This window comes from Cyrtonyx montezumae, unplaced genomic scaffold, assembly GCF_038088225.1.
Source record: "Cyrtonyx montezumae isolate F1298 unplaced genomic scaffold, pur_monq_1.0 scaffold_11, whole genome shotgun sequence".
NCBI classification, from domain to species: Eukaryota; Metazoa; Chordata; class Aves; order Galliformes; family Odontophoridae; genus Cyrtonyx; species Cyrtonyx montezumae.
The window spans coordinates 1744383-1765703 of record NW_027071837.1 but is presented as its reverse complement, the minus strand read 5'-3'; the positions used below and the strand labels follow the sequence as shown (position 1 = coordinate 1765703).

Here is a 21321-nt window from a genome sequence, read left to right as displayed (position 1 = left end):
GGTGTTCCACCAGGAAAACCCCAATGCAGTGGCAAATGTATTTTCCCACTAAAAGCAGGGATATCCACGAGGAAGATGGGTTTAGGTGTCTCACAGCTCCACGACCAGGAGCTGACCTCCTCCAGTTCCTACAGCAGCCTCCCTGCAGCTGATGCCCAGCCCAGGGCTGCTCTTCCAAATGCAGACAGAGCAGCTTCAGAGATGGAAAAGGGCTACTGTATCATTCAAGCTTTTTCTAATCCAGCAGGCAACAGTCTGCTACTCAAGGTAATAAGCAAAGCCATTGTGTAAACGGTGCAGGTCTGGTTCCTGGCAGCAGTTTCATGCTGTCATTCCCACAACAGGCAGAGCAATGGCATGGGGCTGACAGTACCCTCTGCTGGCAGCACGGAAAGCATCAACCTGACAGGTAACCATTGGCTCAAGGGAACTGGCAGCACCTCAAAGTTACAGCAAGGCACCCCTGCAGCCACCAGCAAACAGCACCCTGCACCGAACAGTTACCCTACTGCAAAATGCTTGTGTCCTTACCCAGTCCATACTCCACAGACTCTGGGTGGTCATCATCCCCCTCCTCGCTGACCTTCTGCAGGTGCTGCAGGTAAGCATCTGTGTGGAAGCTTGCCATCTCCTCCATGGAAGCCACTTTGGGCTTGATTACCCTAGCAGAGAGAAGGGGGAGCAGGTCAGGACACATCTGCAAACCCCAACATTAAGCTCCTCAGACAGTTCAGCAACTGCTGTTAGAAAACAACAAACAAAATCATTCCCCTCCCATACCCAACTGCCACTTTGAGTAGGAAGCTTCTCACAAGCTCAGCACTGGCTGCTGAGCCCACTCCGACAAGGAACAGTTGCAGGTGCTGCCTGCATTTAACCTTTCACCTTCACTTTGAGGGTTTTTCTCCCTTTCCTATTTTGTGTCCCAGCCTGACTCCTAGCAGGCACATTGTTTCTAGGACACCAATCTGACAGAGCAGGAGCAGAGCACTGACACCTACGTGCTCTTAACTCTGCTGCGTTCAGAGCCCATTTCTGTGCTCAGCAATTTGTTTACATCTTCCCTGGATTCGGGCACTTTGCCTTGTGACCTGTGGCACATCAAAATGCCCCACAAACAGGTGAAGGCTACTGGAAGAATGCTCCAGGCTGACCATTTCTCTCCCTAGTCCCTTCCAGTTTGTATCCGTAACAGCACTCTAACTAAACTACAACAATTCAACAAAATTCTCAGTCCAAATAATGAAGAAAAAGTCCTGCTGTGACTTCTCTCCCGTGCCAGAGGGAGAGGGATTTCCCTAGCCCAGGAGCACGGGATTTCTCATGGCGTTCTGAGATGCTGCGCAATGGAGGTGTACAGATCCCCAATCTAGGGAGCCCAAAGATGGGCTCTAACCCTTCTGCTCCAGACCTCACTCTGCCCTCTCTCGGGAGCAGCACTCACACTTCACAGAACAGCCCCCAAAAGCAGCAGCACAGATCTCCCTGAGCCTCAGCACTGCTCGAAGCTGCGAGAGGCGGCAGCACGAGGCCATGGTCAGCACGCTGTTCACGCTAACGGCACGGATGTCGAGGCTCTGGTTAGCTCCCAGAAACCCCCGAGGTGCCCCCACAGCCGCGCCGTGCGTCCCCAAACCTCAGCAACGGGGTCACTCACGTCATGTGGTCGAGCAAAGAATACGCCTCGATCAACGAATGCACCATGCTGGCCTGGGGGAGAGAGAAAGGGGAGGAAGGGCAGGATGAGCCCGAGTGCAACGCCGGGAAGGAGCCCTGCACACCGCTGCCCCCACACACAGAGCCCCTCCCCCACCCCCAAGCGAGGCCCTCTCACCCCCCCCTCCCCCCCCGCAGCCCACCCGTTTGGGCACTTTGCAGAGCGAGTCGCACAGGGCCGCGTACTCCGGGCTGTACACGTAGGCCACGGGCGGCCCCGCCGCCATCAGGGCCGCCACACCGGGCCGGGCCGCGGGGCACGCCGGGAGCTGTAGTCCGCGCGGGAGGGGCGCCGGAAGGAGCGGGCCTCGCGCGGGGCATGCTGGGAAGCGTAGTCCTTCTGTCTCTACTCCCCCCCCTACGCCCCTATATGGAGGTCCCCCGCCCCCAGCCCGCCCAAGGAGCGACGCAGTGCGCACACGCGTGCCGGAGACGTTTTATTGCGGGTTCCCACACAGCACGAACGGGCGGGTTTTTGTTTGAAGAAAAAAAAAAGACTTTTGTTTAAAAAAGGCCCCAGGGACTGCGGGCGGTTTCTCACGGCCATGGGGGGCCGGAACGGGCACGCCAGCAGCGTTAAGGCAACACAGACCCGCAGGTCAGGAAACACACGTGAAAACTCTTCCTCCAACATCTTAGGGGGAAAAGAGTGCAGGGATGGCACGGCGTGCTCCCCATCAGTCCAGCAGCACTATCCCTAGCAGAGCTCTAGCTCACGCCAGACTAAACCCTGCAGATTTGGAGGGAAAAGCAGCACAGAACAGGTTAAAACCCTCCAATCTGGCAGGAGAACAGCATCGGGAGTCCCTCCTGACAGGCAGAAGGCAAGGGGCTGCGAGCTCAGCCCCTCCCTGACAGCTCCCAGCACGAGGCCGGGCGTCACAAACAGCACGAAGGTCCGCGGCTGAAAGCAGTGTGCAACGACGCCTCTCGAGGAGTCCACAGCGTGGGGGAAAAGAGCAGCAACATCTACTGCATGGCACAGCCATCTGTGGGCAGGAGGTCGTAGAGGTGCAGGGCTGCTGACTTGGACAGGTAGGTCATGGTGCCGAAGCGGCCGCTCGGAGCGCTGTCGTACAGCAGGTCGCAAATGCCCGTGGAAGGATCTCTCTCCAGCATCTCGTCATCAGCACCCAGGGCTTTCTGGATTTTGGGTGGGGAAGGAGAACAGAAGCATTAGGATTAAAGGCTGCCCACTGCTTGTGTGACCTGGGAGGGGGATGCATCATTGCTGTGCCCTGTGAGGACAACAGGAAGGGGCTCAGCGTGGCTGCCTGACCCCGAGGCAGCCCGGGCACAGACTGCAGCCCCTACCTGCTCCTCATAGAAGAGGTCATTGGCTGCATGCAGGATCTTTTCCACAGGTATGATGCCACCGATGCTGTGCACCTCCACATCCACCAGCATGGTGAGCACCAGGATCGTCTCCACCAGCAGCTGCCGGTACTCCGGTTGGGGAACGCGGTTGAGGACCGACTCCACGTGCACGGCAAACTTCATTTCCCCTGGGGTCATCTGCAAGGAGGCAAGAAGAAATGCACACCGTGCTCCGTTATCATCAGCACGTAATCCTGAGCCGGGCTGGGCACTCACCCAGAGCGGCCTCACACCCGTCCTGTTCCCCACCTGGAGAACCTACCTCTCTGGTTGTTGAAGAGGGGAGAACAAAGCCCTCCACGGAAAGACCGTGGCACTGCAGAATAAGATGTGGAGACTACAGTTACAGCCTGGAGCAGCATTGTGCCCTCAATCCCAGCTCAACGTCACTGCATGCTGCCCACGCACCCCAGCTCCACCTCCTGCCTCCTTACAGCAATCTCTCGCTCCTTAAACACCAGCTTGGCATCACCTGGAGCACTGCCAGCACAAGGCTCTGCTCCCTGGTTTACCATGTCAAGAAGGAGCAGTGCCCAGAGCTGCCTCAGCTGTGACCCCAACACCAGGTTCCCAGAGCTCACGGCCCTGCCCAACACACAGAGCTCCTCACCAGACCTAACCCCCTTCTGCAAGAGTAAGCACAGGCTGAAGTAGGTGCTGTATGCCTACAGCTCCAGCTCTTCCCCAGCTTTGCAGGGCCAGCCTCGTCATACAGCACATACCAAGACAACCTCAGGGATGAGCAATCGGTGCCCAATTCCCCCTAGGAAGGCAAGTGTCTGGGGGCCACAGGCTCATGTGTGTGAACATCCAGCTCACCTTCTGCAGGACCTTCCAGACTTTCTGGTAGAAACCGAAGGGGACACGGTTGAGGGCCCCATCCAGCCGCCGTCTCCGCTTCCACTGGCCCTGACGGCTGTCCTTACTGCCCTGGTCTTTCAGTATGCTTGAAATAGAGCCTTTGTCCAGCAGCTCTGCTTGCCCAGTGGACTGGACAGACAAACAAGGAGAAAACAAACTGCTGCAGGGTTAAATACCCGACAAGAGCGCAGCACACTGAGGGTTTGTGCTCACCCAGCCTGGTTCCCGGGGCAGAACTGCCACCAACAGAGCTGTCCCCAACAGAACCCTTCCCACAGCCCCAGCTCCCCACAGCCTGGAGGGCAGCACTCCCAGCTGCAGCACTGCTCCTTTCTGCAGCCACAAAGCATGACAGACCCCGTGCACACGACCAACAAACGCAGGTTACCAGAGTGGCCAGCAGGTCACCGTCCCCAGGCTGCAAACCGACAGGCTGCAGGAGAAAGGGAGAGACATAAATGGAATAGTGCTGGCACAGGGCAGCAATCATGATGAGCAGAGCAGCAGCAGCACGGACCAAGCACAGGTCACAGAGCAGTTATCCCAGGGGCTGTGGTTAGCTGGACGTTGAGAGGAAGTTTTGAGAGGCAAAAATGCAGAAAGTCTCATGTTAGCAATAGGGGAAGGACTGCACTGGAGGGGAAGCAGGGCTGTGATTGCTCTGCTGCCATGGGCAAGAATTTAGCCTCAGGAGGGCCAACACAGGTGGGGGACTGTCCTTGCCACGTCCCTCTGGGACACCAGGCCTCATGCTGCAGCTGCTGCACCAACCTGATCCCCCCAGTCCAGGCCAGGAGCACACCTGAACACAAGCCAAAAGCTCCAGAGGAGGCACTTGTCTGGTGTGAGACTGAGGGGAAATAGCAGGGAGTACAGGTGGGATCCAGTATCGCCAGTCAATGTCCTGGCATGGCCACTGCTGGGATGTGGCAGTTGGGAGGCACACTGCCACCCTCTTCAGCGTTTTTTGACAGTGTAAATGGATCTATTTGACTGTGGCAGCTATGCAGCACAGCTCCCAGCTGGCCGTAATGCCAGGGCACCCATGGCTCTGAGAAACCTTCCTCTTCTATGGCCTCAACAAGCAGATCCCACTTAAAGGGAAGCTCCTCTGAATGTCATGGGGCCACATTTCAGCCTTGCTCATCTCTTCCCAGGCCCAAGGCCTTCCCACTGTCCTAAACAGAGCAACCCTAAGCCTGCTGAGAAGGGAAGCCAGCTTGTTGCTGCAGCAGCTCACTCAGTGGGGTCATTTAGGAAAGCTCATTAACTCATGCATGCTCAGAAGCTGCCCTGATAATGCAGCATGACAGATAAAAGCTGAGGCTGTAGGAGGACCAAGGTGGCTTCACCTTACTCCCGGTCAGAGACTGCCTACGTTTATCCAGTTGCTGCAAGAGAAGAAGGTAATGAAGTTTCTGTTGCTGGAAGAGGCCCACCAGGACACCATCCCAACCAGGGATGCTGCATGGTTCCCCCCCCCCCAACCATCCCTGCACCTTCTCAAGAGCCCCTGTACTTCCCCCCCGTACTACACTGCCAGAGCAACTCCTGCACTGAAGGGTTTACCCCACATTCCTCCCAGGGCAGGAGTGAGCCAAAAGGGGCTTCTGGAGGCAGTTGTAAGCCTCCTATAGCCCAGGAGCAAACTCTCATCTGCTCTCCCATCAGTCTTGTTTGTCCTGGATTTGTTTGCCCCTGCAGACCTTTAGGGAAGCAGTCTGCACTGCCTGCCCTCACCTGTTTGATCTCGCTTTTCAGCCTGGTGATGCCAGCACGCTCAGTCTTGGTGACACCAGCAGCCTCCACATCGTAGATGGAGATAGCAGTGGTGACCAACGAGTCCACCGATCGCACTGGAGAAGAGGGGAGGTCTGGAGTGGGTACCACAGCTCAGAATGCAGATGTCCCTCGTTGCTGAGTGACACTGGTACTTACAGCTTTGCCTTGTATCCCCAGCTAGCACTACAGTACAGAGCTGCTTCAATTCAGGCTGGATCATATCAAAGATTGAGCTACGGAATGACCCAATAGCCAGAGGACTTGAGTTCAACCCCTTCAACCCCCAGAGACCACCCTGCTGAAGATCACAGATCACTGCAGTGCAGAATCTGTGCTGTAAAGCCAGGAGAATGGAGACATTCTCCACAGCAGTGGATGCCCAGAAGTGGCCATGCTCTGCACCAGGACCCAGCTCTGCCCAGAACTGCTCTCAGCCCTGCCAAGAGACTCACCACTCTTCTCCACACCAAATTCTTTGCCAGAGAGGATGTGGTAGAGGAGCATCTTCACATTGGATGGGCTCAGATTCATCAGGTTCTCGGTGGCTTCTCCAGCTGGAGAGAATAGTTGGAATGTTGCTCACCCTCCCAGCGTGCAACCCAGACTGTTAGCAAGGGGTACAGCTCATCCTTCAAGGGCAACCTGATCTAGCTGTGTGTCCCTGTTCACTGCAGGGCAGTTGGACCTGTAAAGGTCCCTTCCAGCTCTCAGGATTCTACAATAAACTCCAGCTGTTGCCTACAAGAGGGTCCCCTCCCCATGCCAGCCCAATACATATCTAGACAGACACTGCAATGAGATTACCCAAGAGCAGTCCCAACCACATACCCCGTCATTTTCATGCAGAGTCTCATCCTGGCATTGAGAGCTGCTCATTTTTAATGGCATTTCTCCTCCCTGGCCGACAGAACACCAAGCACCATAGCCCCCATCCCACCAAGCACACCACAAGTACCTGAGCAGCGCAGGGAGTGTGCCAGCTCTGTTGCCATCACCTGGATGATGAGCCCAATGCGGATTCGAAACATATCAGTGAAGAGCGCTGGCTGGGTACGGATGTACATGGCCAAGTACACCATGATCTCCTGGAGAGACAGGGGCAGGTCACCCCAATGCTGCTTGCCAGAGCTGACACCCAGTTGTGGTGCACCCCCTGACCTGGGTGAGGATGGACACGCTGAGGTTCTTCTCACTGGCTTCATCGATGAGGTGAACGAGCTCCTCGTAGGGGATCGGGCTGAGGAGGGAACGGTGGAGTAGGTAAGAGACAATCTGCATCCCTCCTGGTCCAGGGAGGAGATGCAGGCTGTCTCGCATCCAGTCCCAGCCCAGGATGCATGGGAAAAAGAGGAACCACACTCACGCTGAGATGGTCTTCTCGCGTGGCTCTGGGGGCAGCCCCACTGTCAAGTGCTTCTGGTGAGACAACAGGGCCGTGCAGGCCTGCGGACAGAAAGGATTGGGCCGAGTGTCACCATGAGCTCTGGCTTTGTGGCTTCAGCACGAGGCAGAGGGGGACAAAGCTGACGATGCCCTCAGCCCACCAGGCCGCAGCAGCAGGGCTCCTACCTCATCCAAAGCTTCCACCTTTTTCTTGAGGATGCCAGAGATGTAGCGGATCAGAGCCCACTGGCGCGTGGCCCCCACCCTCACATACAGCTCAGTGAGGAGCTCCTTGACAGTGGGGCCAGGCTCACTCTCCAGCCCCGTGTGCCACTCGGGCCCCCTGCAGTGAAAGAGATGCCAGGTTACTGCCACCAACCCATCCTGCAGCAGCATCCAGGCTCTGCAGGTCGAGACACACGTGTGGACACGCCAGCTCTCTCCACGCAGCAAGCAGGCAGGTCTCAGAGCTTGCCATACTTGAGGATGTGGAGCATGTAGAGGATGTCTGCTTGCTCCTGCAGCGTGGGGCAGATGCGCAGCTGGTCCACCAGTGCCTTGCAGTCCACATTGCCAGCCTCGTCACGGGGCAGGTTCATCTCTGCATGGACTGCATGGCTCTAGGGGAAGAGAGAGCCACACTCCTGGTCAACACTGTAGCACTACACTGAGGGCAGGGAGGCACAGAGGCAAAGCTGCTTCCCCAAGGGCATCCCCCCACCACAAAGGACTAAACTTTCCTCATGCAGATTCACAAGTATCTTCTGGCTCCAGATGAGAAGCCAGGAGTGCCCAGCTAGGAAGAAAAAGGGCTCACCTTGCCTTCCTGGTCGTGCTGGTGGGGTGAGCTCAGCAACTTGACTGACTGCTGGGATGCCTGGAAGATCTTGCTGGGGACATACATCCCAACATCTGAAAGAAAGACGGGGTTGGTTGGTGCAGGCATTTTTCAACCTCAGCCATCATCACTGTGTGCATAACCCACTTCAGCCTCCCCATAACCCACCTCGGCCTCACCATGAGGCTGCACAGAAGGCACGAAGGGTGTTGGGGTTACTCACTCTGGATGTGAAGGTCCTTGGCCTTGGATGCCAGGGACATGAGGTCACGGGTGGTGTGGACGGCAGCACGGAAGCGTTTCAGCCCTCCTTGCTGGGCAGTGGGAGGCAGGTTTGACTGCGGAACCGTGCGCTGCAGCAGGTGGTCTAGGTACTGTGCAACCTCATCATACGTGTCCGCTGGAGCAGGAAGGAGAAGAAAGGGCCTCAGCCACTGGGCACCACACCACTATGGGGCCGAGGTCCCCACCTGCGTCCCCGCAGGGACAAAGCTTTGCTGGCTGCACAGAACAACAGTGTGGGGCCAGCACCAGCAGCCAGCCAAACAGAGGCAGCAGCAGCACTGTCTGTCCAAGCAGAGACCACTTGGATTGTCCCAGCACGGCAAGAGCCTCACCCCAACAAGGCTCCAGCATGGGAACAGGACGAGGTAGGATTTGCATTTGTTATTTCTGATCAGTAATTGAGTCATTTCTAATCAGGAGCTAAAGGAAGGCAGCACGCTCTCCTTTACAAACCACCAGCTCCTGCCTGGCTCTTTGCCCAGCCTCCAGCTCCACGCTGGGAGCACCAGGGCCACCAATCACTAAATACAGCACAGAAAGGGAGCTCAGAAATCATGTCTCTACTCAGCCAGGACATAACAGCAATGCCCAGCGAGTGATGCTCAGGGTGAGGGATGCCCCACATGAGGCAGTGCTATGCAATATAGAGCTGTTGCTGCATTTCCAGCCAGTGGGCCAGCAGCACTTCTGCTCTAGGAGGAGAACTACAGACAGCATGCAAGGCTGATAGCAGAGCATCTCCTTCCTACACCTGGCCCTGCAGTCAGTGCCTAGGGGCTAAGTTGGAGAAATGCCCCAGGGTAGACACTGAGCTTGAGAAAATCATCCTGTCTAGCTGCAGTGCCTGACCACAGAAAAACATAAATCTGAGCATCTTTTAGAGAGGCCAAAGTGGACACAGTGGCTAGGCAGACCCCCACCTCCTGCTGGGGGCAGGGGGATGCAGACACCCTGGAGGAGCTTGGTCGCATCCTGCAAAGCTGCAGTGGGAGGCAGTGCAACTGCAGAGTGTGAATGAGGCAAGAGGATGACAGCCATGCAAGAGAAGTAAACGTTCAGAGCTGCAGCAGTGGAGACGTTGGCTCCAGGAGCAGCAGAGGCAGAGCAGATTGATGGGAAGGCTGGGAAGATGACCACCACTGGGTCACATGGGAGGAGGACATACCCAGGGCTGCTTGCAAGGGGAGCAGCAAAACCTGCATCCCATCGTGGTCCCAGAGCAAAGGGGTCCATCACGTTGTGATGGGCCACAGCCCCCATGGGCACCCTGTCCACAGCAGCAAGGCCTCAATTTGGCACGCACTGGAACTGCCCTGTCCAGGGAGACCCAAAGATTTTGTGAAAACACCACCCAGAGAACACCTGGGGACCCAGGGACACCTCGGGCACTGTACAGTCACCTTCTGCACCATCACTTGTGCTGACCACACCAAACATCTTCAGCCAAATCTCCAGGGCAGAGGCAGGTTGCTGAGCCTTCGTCTCTTCCCCACGCAACAGCCTATGGAGGTTGGGGTGGCTTGTTCAGGAACGTCCTCTGTGCTTGCTACAGCCACATCCCCCAACCTCAGCCCCATTTGGCTGGGAAACCCCTCTGCTGAGGGGCTGCAACAGCCTCCTCTGTTCTCCCAGCCCCACCACCCCACTAGCACCACCGTGAACATCACTCAGATGGAGTTAATTGGCGGAGGGTCAGATGGGTGCAGAAACATGGTGGAAACCTAAGTGATGTGGAACACAGTGGGAGGTGCTCGCAGGGAGGTGGGACACTAAGGGTTTACAGGAGAGTTCAGTGTTTCTCACACCACAGCAGCGACTGGCCTGTTCCCCCTTACCATCCTCTGCAAACTGCAAGCCATGCAGCCACTCCTCAGGGTCTAGCTCCTCAAAGCTGTCAAGGCCGAGCTCGTAACCGTTGGCAAAGACCTTACCCTCCGGCCCAGGGTCCATGAAGCTGAGGTGTGTTCGGCATGACGTTGTCAGGAACTCCGACAACTTACCCGTCTGGATCCTGGGCAAAAGGAGGGGAGGTCACACAGAGAGGAAGGGGGAGGCAGTGCCCTTGGCTCGCCTCCCGGATGCAGGGTAGCCCTTCGGCAGGGATAGAAAGGCTGGTCTGGGTGCACACACATATCTCAATGTCTGCTTTATCTGTTCGCAGTTCCTCCAGCCACACGTGGATATGGAAAGGCTGCCCAGAAGCTATCACAGGGGATGGATTCAATGGCACAAGGACGTATGTCCTCTCTTGCACCTCCTCAGTTGGGACTGTAGCCCCAGGGTGCACTTACAGCCCAGCACACCCCAACATATCCTCCACAGCTTGTTCCCCAGCAGCCAGTGCTCATGCACAGCTTGTTCCCATACAGCCACGCTCAAGTAGGACAACAGTCTTCTTCCCTCCTGCACCCCACGAAGGTGCACTCACCTTGCACCACCAAAATACCCATCCTGCAGCTTCCGTAGCGTCGCCAGCACCGTGGGGTGTATGCTGCTGCCTGTTTCATCTGTTGGGGACAGAGACACAGGCAGTCAGGCTCTCCTACTCGAACAGGCTTCCAGTAACACAGGACCAGGTGGGCATTCAGACATGCAAAGCACCACGACAGCAGTCAGATCCTTGCTCTGGGGTGCACAGCCAGGCAGTGCCACCAACAGCACCACCCAAAAAGGGGAATTCATTACTATCCAGGCTGGATAACCAGCAAAGTCAGGCTGGGATGCACTGTGGGCCCCTGGGATTTCGCCCTGAAGCCAGTAGCACCAGACAGCAGCAATCCAAACAGCCCCCTGCTCCCTCTCTGGCTTTCAGGGAGCTGTTGAGGTGCTGGAGTGCTGTTGTCAGGGCAGAAGACACCACCGCAAACACAGCCAAGGGGATTTGAAGTACACAAGGAAAATCAAAAAGGCCTGAAGACAGCATGGAGTCTCCTCCCTGTGCTGGCTCACAGGGAAGAGAAGGCTGCTCCAGAGAAGCCAGTTTTGTTATGAGCCAACGTGCAGCTTTCTGCTCCTTTTGGTTTTCTGTTTTCCCCTCCTTGACATTTAAGAAAGCCTTTGAGGAGTGGTTAGCCTTGGTGAAGAGTCACGATGCAGGAAGAGCCCCAGGAATATTTTTACAGGGCTATTATTTCTTGTCTTGCTCCCAGAAGGCTTCCCAAACAGGCCTAGCTGCCTGGAGACGACATACTTCCACGCCAACAAACCTGCTGAGCTTCAGGCACTGCTGCTTGGCAGGTAGCCCTGCTGGCTACAGGATGGCTGCCAACTCAGTGTAACTCCTTTGAGCAGTGAGCTCTTTACAGGATGCTGTTGGCTGATCCAGGCCCGCTGTGTCCCCATTACCCAGGCTGCCCCCATCCACCCACCCCCATCCTCCCACGGAAGAGGTTGGAGGATCTGTACCAAGCATGGTCTGAGAGACAGGGAAGGTGATGGTGGGCCGCCCAGTCATCCTCCAGCGGCTGCACAGGTACGAGAGGTCTGTCCTCAACATCTCCACAATCATCTTGTTGTCGAGTGCCAGGTAGAACTGCTGCTGGTCTATGAACTGCAGGGAGACCATGAGATATGAACACCGTTTCCACAGCCACCAGGTTGCACCCATGTCTTCCCATCAGCCATCCCTGAGACCAACTTCCCATCCATTTACACAATGGCAGCTGCTAACAAGCACATACAGTGCCACCCACCTGTGGGGTGAAGGCAAAGATGTTCTTCCTAATGTTGTAGAGCTTGGAGGTCCCAATCACACCCATGTGCCGGTAGGGCCGTCCTGTCAAGCTCATCTGCTTGTTGCGACCTGGAGAAGATAAGGTTTTATAACATTTTCCCCAAGCCCTCACAGAAGGGAAAGTGGTAGCAAACTGCAGAAGGCTTCTGTGCTACCAGCCAGGAGGAAAAGGGTTGCTTGTGTTGAGTACCCCAGGGCCCTGTATTCAGCTGGCACAGCTCAAAGTGAGAGCAATATTCTGGCCCACAGCCCTGCCCAGGGACTCTTGCTGGAACCAGAGACACAAAAACAACCCTGACCACAGCAATACGCTGCACCTCCAGGTCCTTGGGAATGTCAGAAGCTGGAGCAGGGATGCCCCGACTGCACAGGGCTAGACCCCAAAGGTGACAGCTCAGTCAGTGTCTCCACTGCTCCTAGATAACTTCCAGATGAGCTGCATCGCCACTCAGGAGAAGTCCCAGCAGCTGCAAGGTGGCTCTCCTACCCCTTTTGCCCATGTCATACTTGGCCTTTCAGTGGCTTAAATTAGCCAGCACCCACAGCCTGGGGCAGGTCAGGTTTCTCTCTTGGCCAAGGCTGGATCTCCAGCTTCTGCACAACAAGCCCTGTGCCCGAGGAGATGCAGTATCAGGGAACGAGCATGCAGATTTCAGCACACTTTCCCTTCACAGCCTGCCTTCCCTCCAGCAAGAGCCATCCCTCCTGGCCTAAAGACTCAGACAAGAGACCCTTCCCTGGGATCTAGCTGGCCTCTCTCACTGAGATTTGGGTGACCTTGCTCATACCACAACCATTCCACGTGGTACTGCTCAGAGTGAAACCATAATGCCAAAACCATCCCTGCTCCCCTTGTACAGAAGCAGCATTGCAGGCCCAGGAATAGAAAAGCCCTAAACAACCAGGCAGAGAGGAGCAGGGCAGGACATCAGCATCTACAAGCAGGATGGGACAGCAGCTCCTTCAGCCCTTTTATCTATAGGAACTTGCAGCTCACCCAGGCGGGCATAGATGTGGCTGAGGATGCGAGCGGGCTGCACTCTGATGGGGTAAACATCAGCCACGGTCTCCACATGGATGCCCTCCTTCCTCAGAACAGCTTTGATCCCCTCTGTCTCTGCTAGGATGCACACTGAGAAAAGAGAAGAGCAGGTTCAGAGCTCACAAGGGAAAGACATCACTGCCCCTCGTCTTTCTGGTCATGTGCAAGGGGCAAGTTCAGGCAGAGGCAGCTGTCTGGTATCCCTCTGGGGACCAGAACTCTGCCTTGCTCCCCATAACACTCACTATGCCCAGATGAGCTCAGGTTTCATCCCCTGCAAAGGAGGCTGTAGCAGGTGACACTTCCCTGGGGTAATGCAAGGTCCAGCAGAAAGACCAGCATCCCATCTTACATCCCGCTGCCAGGGCTGGGGTGTGGCTGTGCTGGTGAGCAGAACCACCCCACAGCCAACGACTGAGAGGGCACTATTCCCATGCCAAAATTTGGAACTGGTCCCATTCTCTCACCTTGAACCACCACATCAGGTTTGGGGACAGTCGCAAAGCGTCGGTTCAGGGGATCGATTTCACCAGGAGCTAGAAATCCCTGAGGGGAAAAAGAAAAGGCACGAGGAGATAAACATCTCATGGGCTGAGCAGAGCGGGTAAAGCCTACCAGCAACCCATCCTTAAGAGGTTTCAGGGGGTGGAGGTGACAGCTTCCCCATGGCAGGTGGCACAGAGTGGCAGCATTTGCCCTTTGAGCTCCAAGTCTGTCCCACCCAGCCCTCCCTAGCACCAGGGGTGACCATACCTCTGCCATCAGGCAGCCCAGGATGTAGAGGGACTGGCCCCACATGAGTGGCAGCTTGCCCATGGGTATCCTGTCCACAGTGTGGGGGTTGCTGTACTCCTCATCCACCTGGAAGAGAAGCCAGGTCAGCGAGGGACCCACAGACATGGGATGCCGAAGGAAATACCACAGCTGCATTTAAAAATCAGCCAACGCACCAGTAGATTGTCAGAAAAGCACCCTTACATATGGGGGCAAGATAAGCTTTGAGGAAAATAATTTATTTATTTATCCAATATGGTGGCTTCTTTTTTTTTGTTTTGTTTTGCTTTTAACAGCCCCAAGTCATACCTTTTCTAAGTAAGTTTCCATGCAGAAACTGCTACTTGATTTTGGATAACAGTGGTTAAAACTTAACCACGTAGCAATGAGACGTTCTTATTCTCTGCTCACTAACCCTGTTAGAGCAGACCCCCAGCACAGCTCAGGTAGCTCACCTTGTCTGGTGGGACACTGTACAGCTCTGGCACCAGGCGAACCCCATTCTTCCCCTTGATGAGAATCCCCTCCAGGGCCTCCCGGTACTCTTGCACCTGGGGAGAGAGCAGAAAGTATCAGGGCAGGGCTCCCCGTGCCCTTCTCCAGGACTCATTTCACCCGGCCTGCTGGGTCCTGCCTTCCTTACCTGCTCCATGTTTCCACTGAAAATCCCATCAATGATCAGGTATGTCCAGAACAAAGGCCACTCACACTCGATGTTCTCAAAGAGCTTCAGCTCTGCAGGTTCGTAGTAGGAGCGGTTGGGGTCCTGCAGAAAGGCCACAACAGCAAGGTGGGTGGTTGCAGGGCTCCCTCAGAATCAGGAGCTTCTTGCTCTCACCCTGCCCCCAAGACCCCTCCTCAAATGCCCTCACTCTGTGGACATAGGTTAACCAAACAGTGGCAAAGCTCGTGAGCAGTGGGGGAAGTGGGAATGGAGAGCTCTGCAGAGCCCCAGCCACACCCGTTGCCAGGGATGCTCACGTTTGGAGAAGCATAGTAAAGAACCACTCAGGAACATTCAAGCTGATGTGACAGCCAAAGGAGTCCACCAGCTGGTGATTTAACATTCCCAGTGCCACTTTTGGTCCTGGGGTTATCAAATGCCTGTCACCTATATCATTGCCTTTGTTTTCCTTCCTCAAGCTTAGAGTTATGCATAGTAGTACATGAGCTGTACAGACCAAGGAGAGATAAAAACAGCTTTGTGTGCCCATGAAACTCACTGAGACCCATAAGCTGACCTCTGCAGGGCTCCCATGTGGGATGGCAGTCCCCAGCCTCAGAGATTTGCAACATCACCAGCACCAGGACGTGAGCAGAGCCAGCTCCTGCTTATCTGCTGCATGTATGGGTGGGACGTGCCACACCTCTGTACACAGGCTGTGGCATTCTGGGCAGCCCTGCTCAGATCCACCATACTGCCTGCAGCTAAGAGCCCTCACGGATGCAGTGCAGCCTTCACATTGCACCCAGGGTGCTAAAAATGTAACCAGGACGTTCTCTCCTCAGCACCAGAGTCGTGGCAAGTGGCAGAATGGGGACACACACCTCTTTGGGGGTCCTGTATCCATCACGGAGGAAGCGGCAGCAGCCATAGCGACCCTGGGAGGGAGAGAAAGAGTAACTGAGTGGGAGGAACAGTGTCAGGTATCTTCTACCTTCACTGAAGAAGCACGGGGGACTCCTCTGCCCAAAAACCCCCTTCACACATTCACCCAGTGCTCAGTCACCACTGTCACAGCCCAGGGTGACTGCACACAGCACTGCCTCTTTGCACACCCCTGACACAAGTCAGAGACTGGGAGAGAACAGGCCCCAGCACCCCCTCCCCAAGCACATTTTGGGGCAGGAAAGCATTGCAGGGTTTGAACAGTGTCTTCCAGGAAGGGTGAAGAGAGCAGAGCTGCTCACCTGAAGCTTCGTGATGATCTCTTGCTTGGTAATTTCCACAAGCTCGCTGTCCTCCACAGCAAATGCTGGGTAGGAGATGACAGAGAGCACGCTGGCATCCACCTCCTTGGATGAGGAGGCCCTCGGCAGCATCGAGTGGAGGATGGACTGGGCAAAGGGAAGGAAAGAGGTTTGGTCGCCACTGTTCACTGCAATCATCATCGTAATGATAGGATGCATGCACAGGCCTCACCTGGCAGTGCTGCACCTCATCTGACAGCACCCGAATCACCGACTGCGGGCCTCCCTTTGCTCCAAAGAGATCCAGCTCATCTAGGGCCTCCAAGGCAGCCTGCAAGCAGGGTGAGACCCAGAGCAGTGTGTCCTCTACTGTACTTCCAGTCTGCAAGAGCTCTCACACCACGCCAGCCCCACTGCCCAGTTTTAAACAAGGAAGAGATGCAAATAGACCCCTGCATTCTGCCAGGGCTGCAGAGCACTCCTCATCTCCCCAGCTCACCTTGGCCATGCCGACAGAGCTCGCATTCAATTCAGTGATGCCCCGGTTCGTCTTGTCCCCACGCTCCCATATCCCAAAGTCCTGCAGGAAGGCAGCAGTTTGTGTCATGCCTAGAAACTCTCAGAATCTCACCCTTTGGTGGTGTACCCAGTACGTTTCTGAGGGGTTCTGCCCACCACCTCCACCCTCCAGACAATACCTGGCAAAGGCCTCAAGCTACCCACCGCTGTCTTGTAGGCTGCTTCAATGTAGAAGACGAGGTTCTGGATGAAGTTGACTTCATCCAGGCTGTGAATTATGTGGAGGCCTGAAGCAGCAGGGAAGAATTCATGTTAGCCCTCAGGCATCCCAGGAAGGGTCTGCTGGCCCCCTCCTCCTCCTCACCCACCCTGTGGTGGCTGCATCCTCACTCCCACCCCACCTAGCAGGTTATGTCCCTGCAATAAGGGACAGCCACAGATCTGCACAGAGAGCCCCAAAACACCTTAACCTCTTCCATGCCATGTGTCCCATTCCCTCAAGATACAGGCTTCCAAATGGCATCCCACCTGAGGCTGTCATCTGCGCCAGCATGAGCAGGTAGAGGGAGGTGGCATCCAACTGCAGGTGCCCCCACTCGTGATCCCCCACCACAGTGGCACATGTGTGGGTATTGTACTTGGCATGCAGGCAGTCCCGGGTGCTCTGGCTGTACTTGAAGGCTTCCACCTTGTCCACCTGGGGAAGTGGAAAGGGATACAGGGGCTTATCAAACCCCAAACCTAGGGAAGCTCCAGGCCACCAGCCTGGCACACAGAGGCACAGCTGAAGTGGGACACAGCTGAAGTGGGACACATCCCCTGCACACACTGAGATCCAGGCTCCTGTGTCTCCCTCTATAGTGAATGGTTGGAGGGAAGACAGCCATGTTTCCACCACAGGGAGAGAAAAGAGTCACCCTGAATGCACTCAGGGAGAACAGCCACTGGGCTAGCCAGGCCAGAAGACGGGGAGCAGTTGGCACAAGACTCCACTGGCCTCCAGCCCACAGCACTGGAACACCCTCTGGAGGACCAACATCCAGTCAGGGCTCGTTTTAAGTCTTTCTGGAAGGAGGTCACCCCTCCTCTTGTTGAGGAAAGCTGGGGCTGACGGTCCCAGCGGGCTGTGAGGAGACCACTCAGCTCTGCCCTGGCTCCTACCTGTCTCATCATGCACTGGAGCAGCCCCCGCATCAGCTTCACCACGCTCTGCAAGGAAAGGAAACCAGCCTCGTTAATCTCTGGATAGCAAAGAGAAGCCCTGACTCAGGAGCAGCTGGTCGCTGACCTTTGCAGAACTCCGGTGCCTGTAACCGGAGCCTCCGCTAACGTTTCTCCACTGCTTGCCTTGACAGCAAGGAGCGGACAGAACAGAGCACTTATGGCACTCAGCGGTGTCAAACCGCTGTGCTGGGGGGAGAAAAACAGAGCTCCCAGGCTGGGCGTGAGCCCGCGGCCCCAAATCACCCCAGGGGCAGCAGGAAAAGCGGGCACCCAGCACTGCCCCTCACCCTGCAGCAGCCCCGTCCTCACTACGGACCTTCTCAGCCTCAAAGTTGGGCAGCGTGCAAAGCCGAGCGGCGGGGAGGCCCCGGCTCCCCCTCCCCCACCCTACCTGCTCCAGCTCGTAGGCCTTCGCCTTGTCCTCGTCGCGGTCCGCGTTCTTGCGGTAGGCCAGGCCCAGCCCCCACACGGCCAGGATGCTGTAGACGTTGTCTCGGACCCAGGCATCGCGGTGGTCGGCGCTGGCGGGCAGCAGGCCGGTCACGGCGTCCTGAGGAGGGCGAGAAGCGCGGGCAGGGCCGGCGGGAGCGTCAGGAGACGGCTCAGGACCCGAGCCCGGCGCCTCGGCCCCACGTCTCGCACCTGGTGCCGGAGGATGGTCTGCTGCACCAGGCGGCCGTAGCCGTCCAGTCGCACGCCCGAGTTGCTGCGGCCGCGCATGGCGACGGCGGGGACGGCAGCGGAGCGCGGTGGGACAGCGGATTGAGCCGCCCCGGTCCTGGCAGATCCGCCGGCGCTTCGGGAGGCTGCGCGCTGCCTCGAAGCTCAGCGTCCTCTAGGATCAGACGCTCGTGGGAGATTTCTGTAGCTCGCCCGCACGCTCCGCCCCGCGGCTTTCGGGAGGGGGTGGCGGAGCGTAGCGCCGCGCTCACTATGCAGCGGTCAGGACCTGTCGCCTCCGAGGCGGCGGCGGACAGCGCCCCCTAGCGGACGGAGGCCGCGAAGGGCGGGCGGGGACAGGGGGCCACGTGGGGACACGGGGCTCGACGGGAGGCGGCTCCCGAGCGGAGGCACTGCGGTACACGCGGGGACACCGAGCGCGCGGTCACCCACTGCCGTCACATCCCCGTGTCCCCCCCCAGAAGGACGGCAGGAACCCCCCAGGGCAGCACGCACCCCGGTGCCCCAGCCCTTGAGCTCCTGGATCAGCTCCACCACCTCCCACACAAACTGGACGCTCTCTCCTCCACGCTGCCAGCTGGATTGCAGTGAGCAAGGCTTGGGACAAAAGGTGAACCCGGGGCTCCTAATGTCACAGCAGAAGGAGAAGTGGGGAGACACAGAAGGGGGGGAGGCCTTGGTGCACCCCTACAGACCAGTAATGGAACAAAGGAGCCACCAAGGTGAACGTTAGCAAAATCCAGTAATTTATTGATTAACACAGTCAACAATAAATAGAGGAAAGCCAGGCCGTGAGCCTGGGGGGCACCTCTGGGGACAAGGACAGGTCCGGGGCAGAGCCCAACCCATATGGGACAGCAGAGGAAAAGGCAGTGGGGTGACACTGCCATCCCTGCGTCCCACCAGTTTCCATAGCCATCCCAAGAAAAGCCAGGAGGGGGCTGCAAGGGGAAGAGCCCCCAAAATATCCAGGGACAAGATGGCTGGGGGGGGGAGAATGTGGGACCGAGTCCTCTGGGTGCAAGTAACAGCGTGGAGACACCTCTCTCCACCAGCTTCGTGCTCCAGCCCCCAAAACAGACAGCAGTGCGGGACAGAGGGATGCTACGGGGCAGGCTCCCACCTTTAAAATCCTACATAATTTTTTTTTATAAGTCTTCCATAAAACTGTAAAACTTTCCCTCAGAGCGTCGCACCGAAGTGGAGACAAAACCCTCCCCACTGAAAGAAAAAAACCACCAACAACAAAACTCCCCCCAAAAAAAAAACCAACAAGCCACCCACCAAACATCAACACATATCCAAAAAAATCCAGTCCGGGGCGCAGGTTACCGGCAGGTGCAGGACTCTGCGATCATGTTCTCGTACTCCTTGTAGAGGATGCTGCCGTCGTGCTGGATCATCAGGACGCTGATGGGGCTGTACCGGTAGGGGACGCAGGAGGGCCGGGGGACGCTGGCATCCACCAGCTGGTGGACCAAGTTCTGCACCACGGCGTGGTTGGGCGCGTGGTAGCCGTCCCGGAGGAGCCGCGGGCACACCCCCTTGCAGTAACGCGGGTTGTAGCGGTGGGGAGCGATGATCCAGTGGTCCCAACCCAACTGGGCGAAGCTGACGGGGAAGGAGCGCAGGGAGCAGTCGCTTTTATCCCCTCCGGCATCCCGCAGGTAGCCGGGCAGGTCGTGGAGCAGCGTGCCCGCCTCGCGTCGGCTCCGTCGCGGCTCCGGGAGCATCCCGCTGCGGGTGTCGTTGAGGAAGAGGAGGAGGAAGGGGTCTGCAGGGGATGGTGGGGTGGCTGCGGCGGCTCGGCCAGCACGCACACAGATGTGCCGCAGGGTCAGCATCCCTCCCGCGCTGCCGTTCGCCGGGGATAAATAGGGGGTGACGTCTGCTTCAGTCCAGCCGTGGCGGGACGGGGCGGTGGGGCTGAGCAGTACCACCGGCACTTCGGCAGAGGGCAGCAGCTCCATGGCACACAGGAGGCGGCCACGGGGCAGCTGTAGGCTCTGCAGGTAGGCCACGGTGACACGGAGAAGGTGCTCGGCTTCGGGCTGGGCGCCCAGGCGGTAGGTGAGGGGCTGCACGTACCAGCGACCTGCAGGGGGAAAGCAGCTGTCAGCTCCTGCCTGGGGCAGCCAGGCTCAGGGCATCACCTCGTCCCACCCCACTGTGCCCAGCACGAGCATTGGGACACCTGGCAAAGAGTGTCCGGGATGGGATCCATCCCTTGTGCCAGCACTGCAGTTGTGGGGAGCTAGCAGTGCTTGCAGCTTGAGCGCCAAGCGATGCTCTTGCCCTCGGTGTCCCTGAGTTAAGGAGAGGTCCCATGAGCAAGGACCCGAGCAGAAATGGTGTCCCCAATCCAAGGGGGATCTCATTGCCAAGAGCTCCACAAAGCACAGCGAAGGCCACGCAGAACATCTCCAAGCCAAAGCGGGGATCACAGCACTGCTTCAGAAGGGCACAGTGCCAGAGGCAGCATCACCAAGACAAGGGGAAACCACTCACAGGACATCAGGAGGACACAAGGAACGACAGACCCCGCAAGCCAAGAGGGACCCCACAGCCAAGTGCCATCACACAGGGCACATCACAGACCTCAGAGCGGGAATCCCACGGCCAAGTGCTGCCCCACCAGGGCACAGCGTGGATCCAAGCAGAGACTCCAGGACTCAAAACAACCCCATCAGCTCCACACACCACATCACCCACCACCAGCACCACCTTACCTGCCCAGGGCTGCCCCCCACGGGAAGCCGCCTGCACCAGGCGCACGGTGTTGGTGTTCAGACTGCGGCCACGCCGGGGCCGACCCTCGTGGTCAGCAGCACGCCGGTACAGCTCCAGCATGTAGCGCAGGGGCTGCCCGCTGGCTGCCCCCCCCCGCCAGCCCTGGCTCCCCGGTGCCTGGGCCCGCAGTGCTTGCAAGAGGGGCAAGGGAGGGGTCTGGCTCGCAGCCCAGGAGAGCAGCACAGTGAGGAGGAGGAGGACGGTGAAGGGCCGGAGCAAAGCCATGGTGGGAGACAGGGGGTGAGGTGCCAGCGGGATTAGGGGAACGCTGCAGTCATGCTTCATGTGCTCCCCCCAAAGAGGCAAAGCAGGAGGTCCTGGGGTGCTGTCACGCTACAGCACCCATGCCAGAGGACTCAGCTTGGCACAAAGAGAAAGGAGTGAAGGGAGGGGGAGGCTCTGCAA

General features: G+C 57.4%; 3 protein-coding genes across 8 annotated transcripts in view; all 3 read right to left on the bottom strand.

The window, feature by feature from the left end:
* Positions 1–1947, bottom strand: part of HDAC8 (histone deacetylase 8) — a 43664-nt gene extending 41717 nt beyond the window's left edge. For both annotated transcript variants that reach the window (XM_065729297.1, XM_065729296.1), the window contains exons 1-3: positions 1860–1947; positions 1658–1710; positions 532–662 (exon numbers count right to left, since the gene is read on the bottom strand). In XM_065729297.1, coding sequence (XP_065585369.1) covers positions 532–662; positions 1658–1710; positions 1860–1943 — 268 coding nt within the window. In that variant the 5' untranslated portion in view covers positions 1944–1947. The remainder of the gene's footprint in view (positions 1–531; positions 663–1657; positions 1711–1859) is intronic.
* Positions 1948–2618: 671 nt separating this feature from the next.
* Positions 2619–18273, bottom strand: PHKA1 (phosphorylase kinase regulatory subunit alpha 1). Of its 5 annotated transcripts, none has more exons than XM_065729289.1 (33): positions 18088–18272; positions 17837–17995; positions 17383–17430; positions 16750–16918; positions 16426–16508; positions 16202–16282; positions 15935–16033; positions 15703–15849; positions 15340–15393; positions 14435–14557; positions 14247–14342; positions 13771–13878; positions 13485–13563; positions 12973–13107; positions 11935–12044; positions 11648–11792; positions 10671–10749; positions 10078–10253; positions 8181–8357; positions 7937–8031; positions 7600–7739; positions 7306–7462; positions 7100–7179; positions 6895–6973; positions 6692–6821; positions 6189–6290; positions 5695–5810; positions 5307–5345; positions 4343–4387; positions 3913–4083; positions 3356–3409; positions 3031–3231; positions 2619–2859 (listed from the first exon to the last, which is right to left on the bottom strand). In XM_065729289.1, the coding sequence occupies exons 1-33, from the start codon at positions 18163–18165 to the stop codon at positions 2686–2688; spliced, it is 3729 nt and encodes a 1242-aa protein (XP_065585361.1). In that variant the 5' UTR covers positions 18166–18272; the 3' UTR covers positions 2619–2685. The 5 variants fall into 5 exon arrangements, with proteins under 5 accessions (XP_065585361.1, XP_065585364.1, XP_065585363.1 ...); XM_065729292.1 differs by having other exon boundaries at positions 10174–10253; XM_065729291.1 differs by lacking the exon at positions 4343–4387.
* Positions 18274–19454: 1181 nt separating this feature from the next.
* Positions 19455–21201, bottom strand: BMP15 (bone morphogenetic protein 15). The gene is made up of 2 exons (XM_065729287.1): positions 20856–21201; positions 19455–20221 (listed from the first exon to the last, which is right to left on the bottom strand). Exons 1-2 carry the CDS (start codon positions 21199–21201, stop codon positions 19455–19457), a joined length of 1113 nt encoding a protein of 370 aa, XP_065585359.1.
* Between the last annotated feature and the right edge of the window lie 120 nt (positions 21202–21321).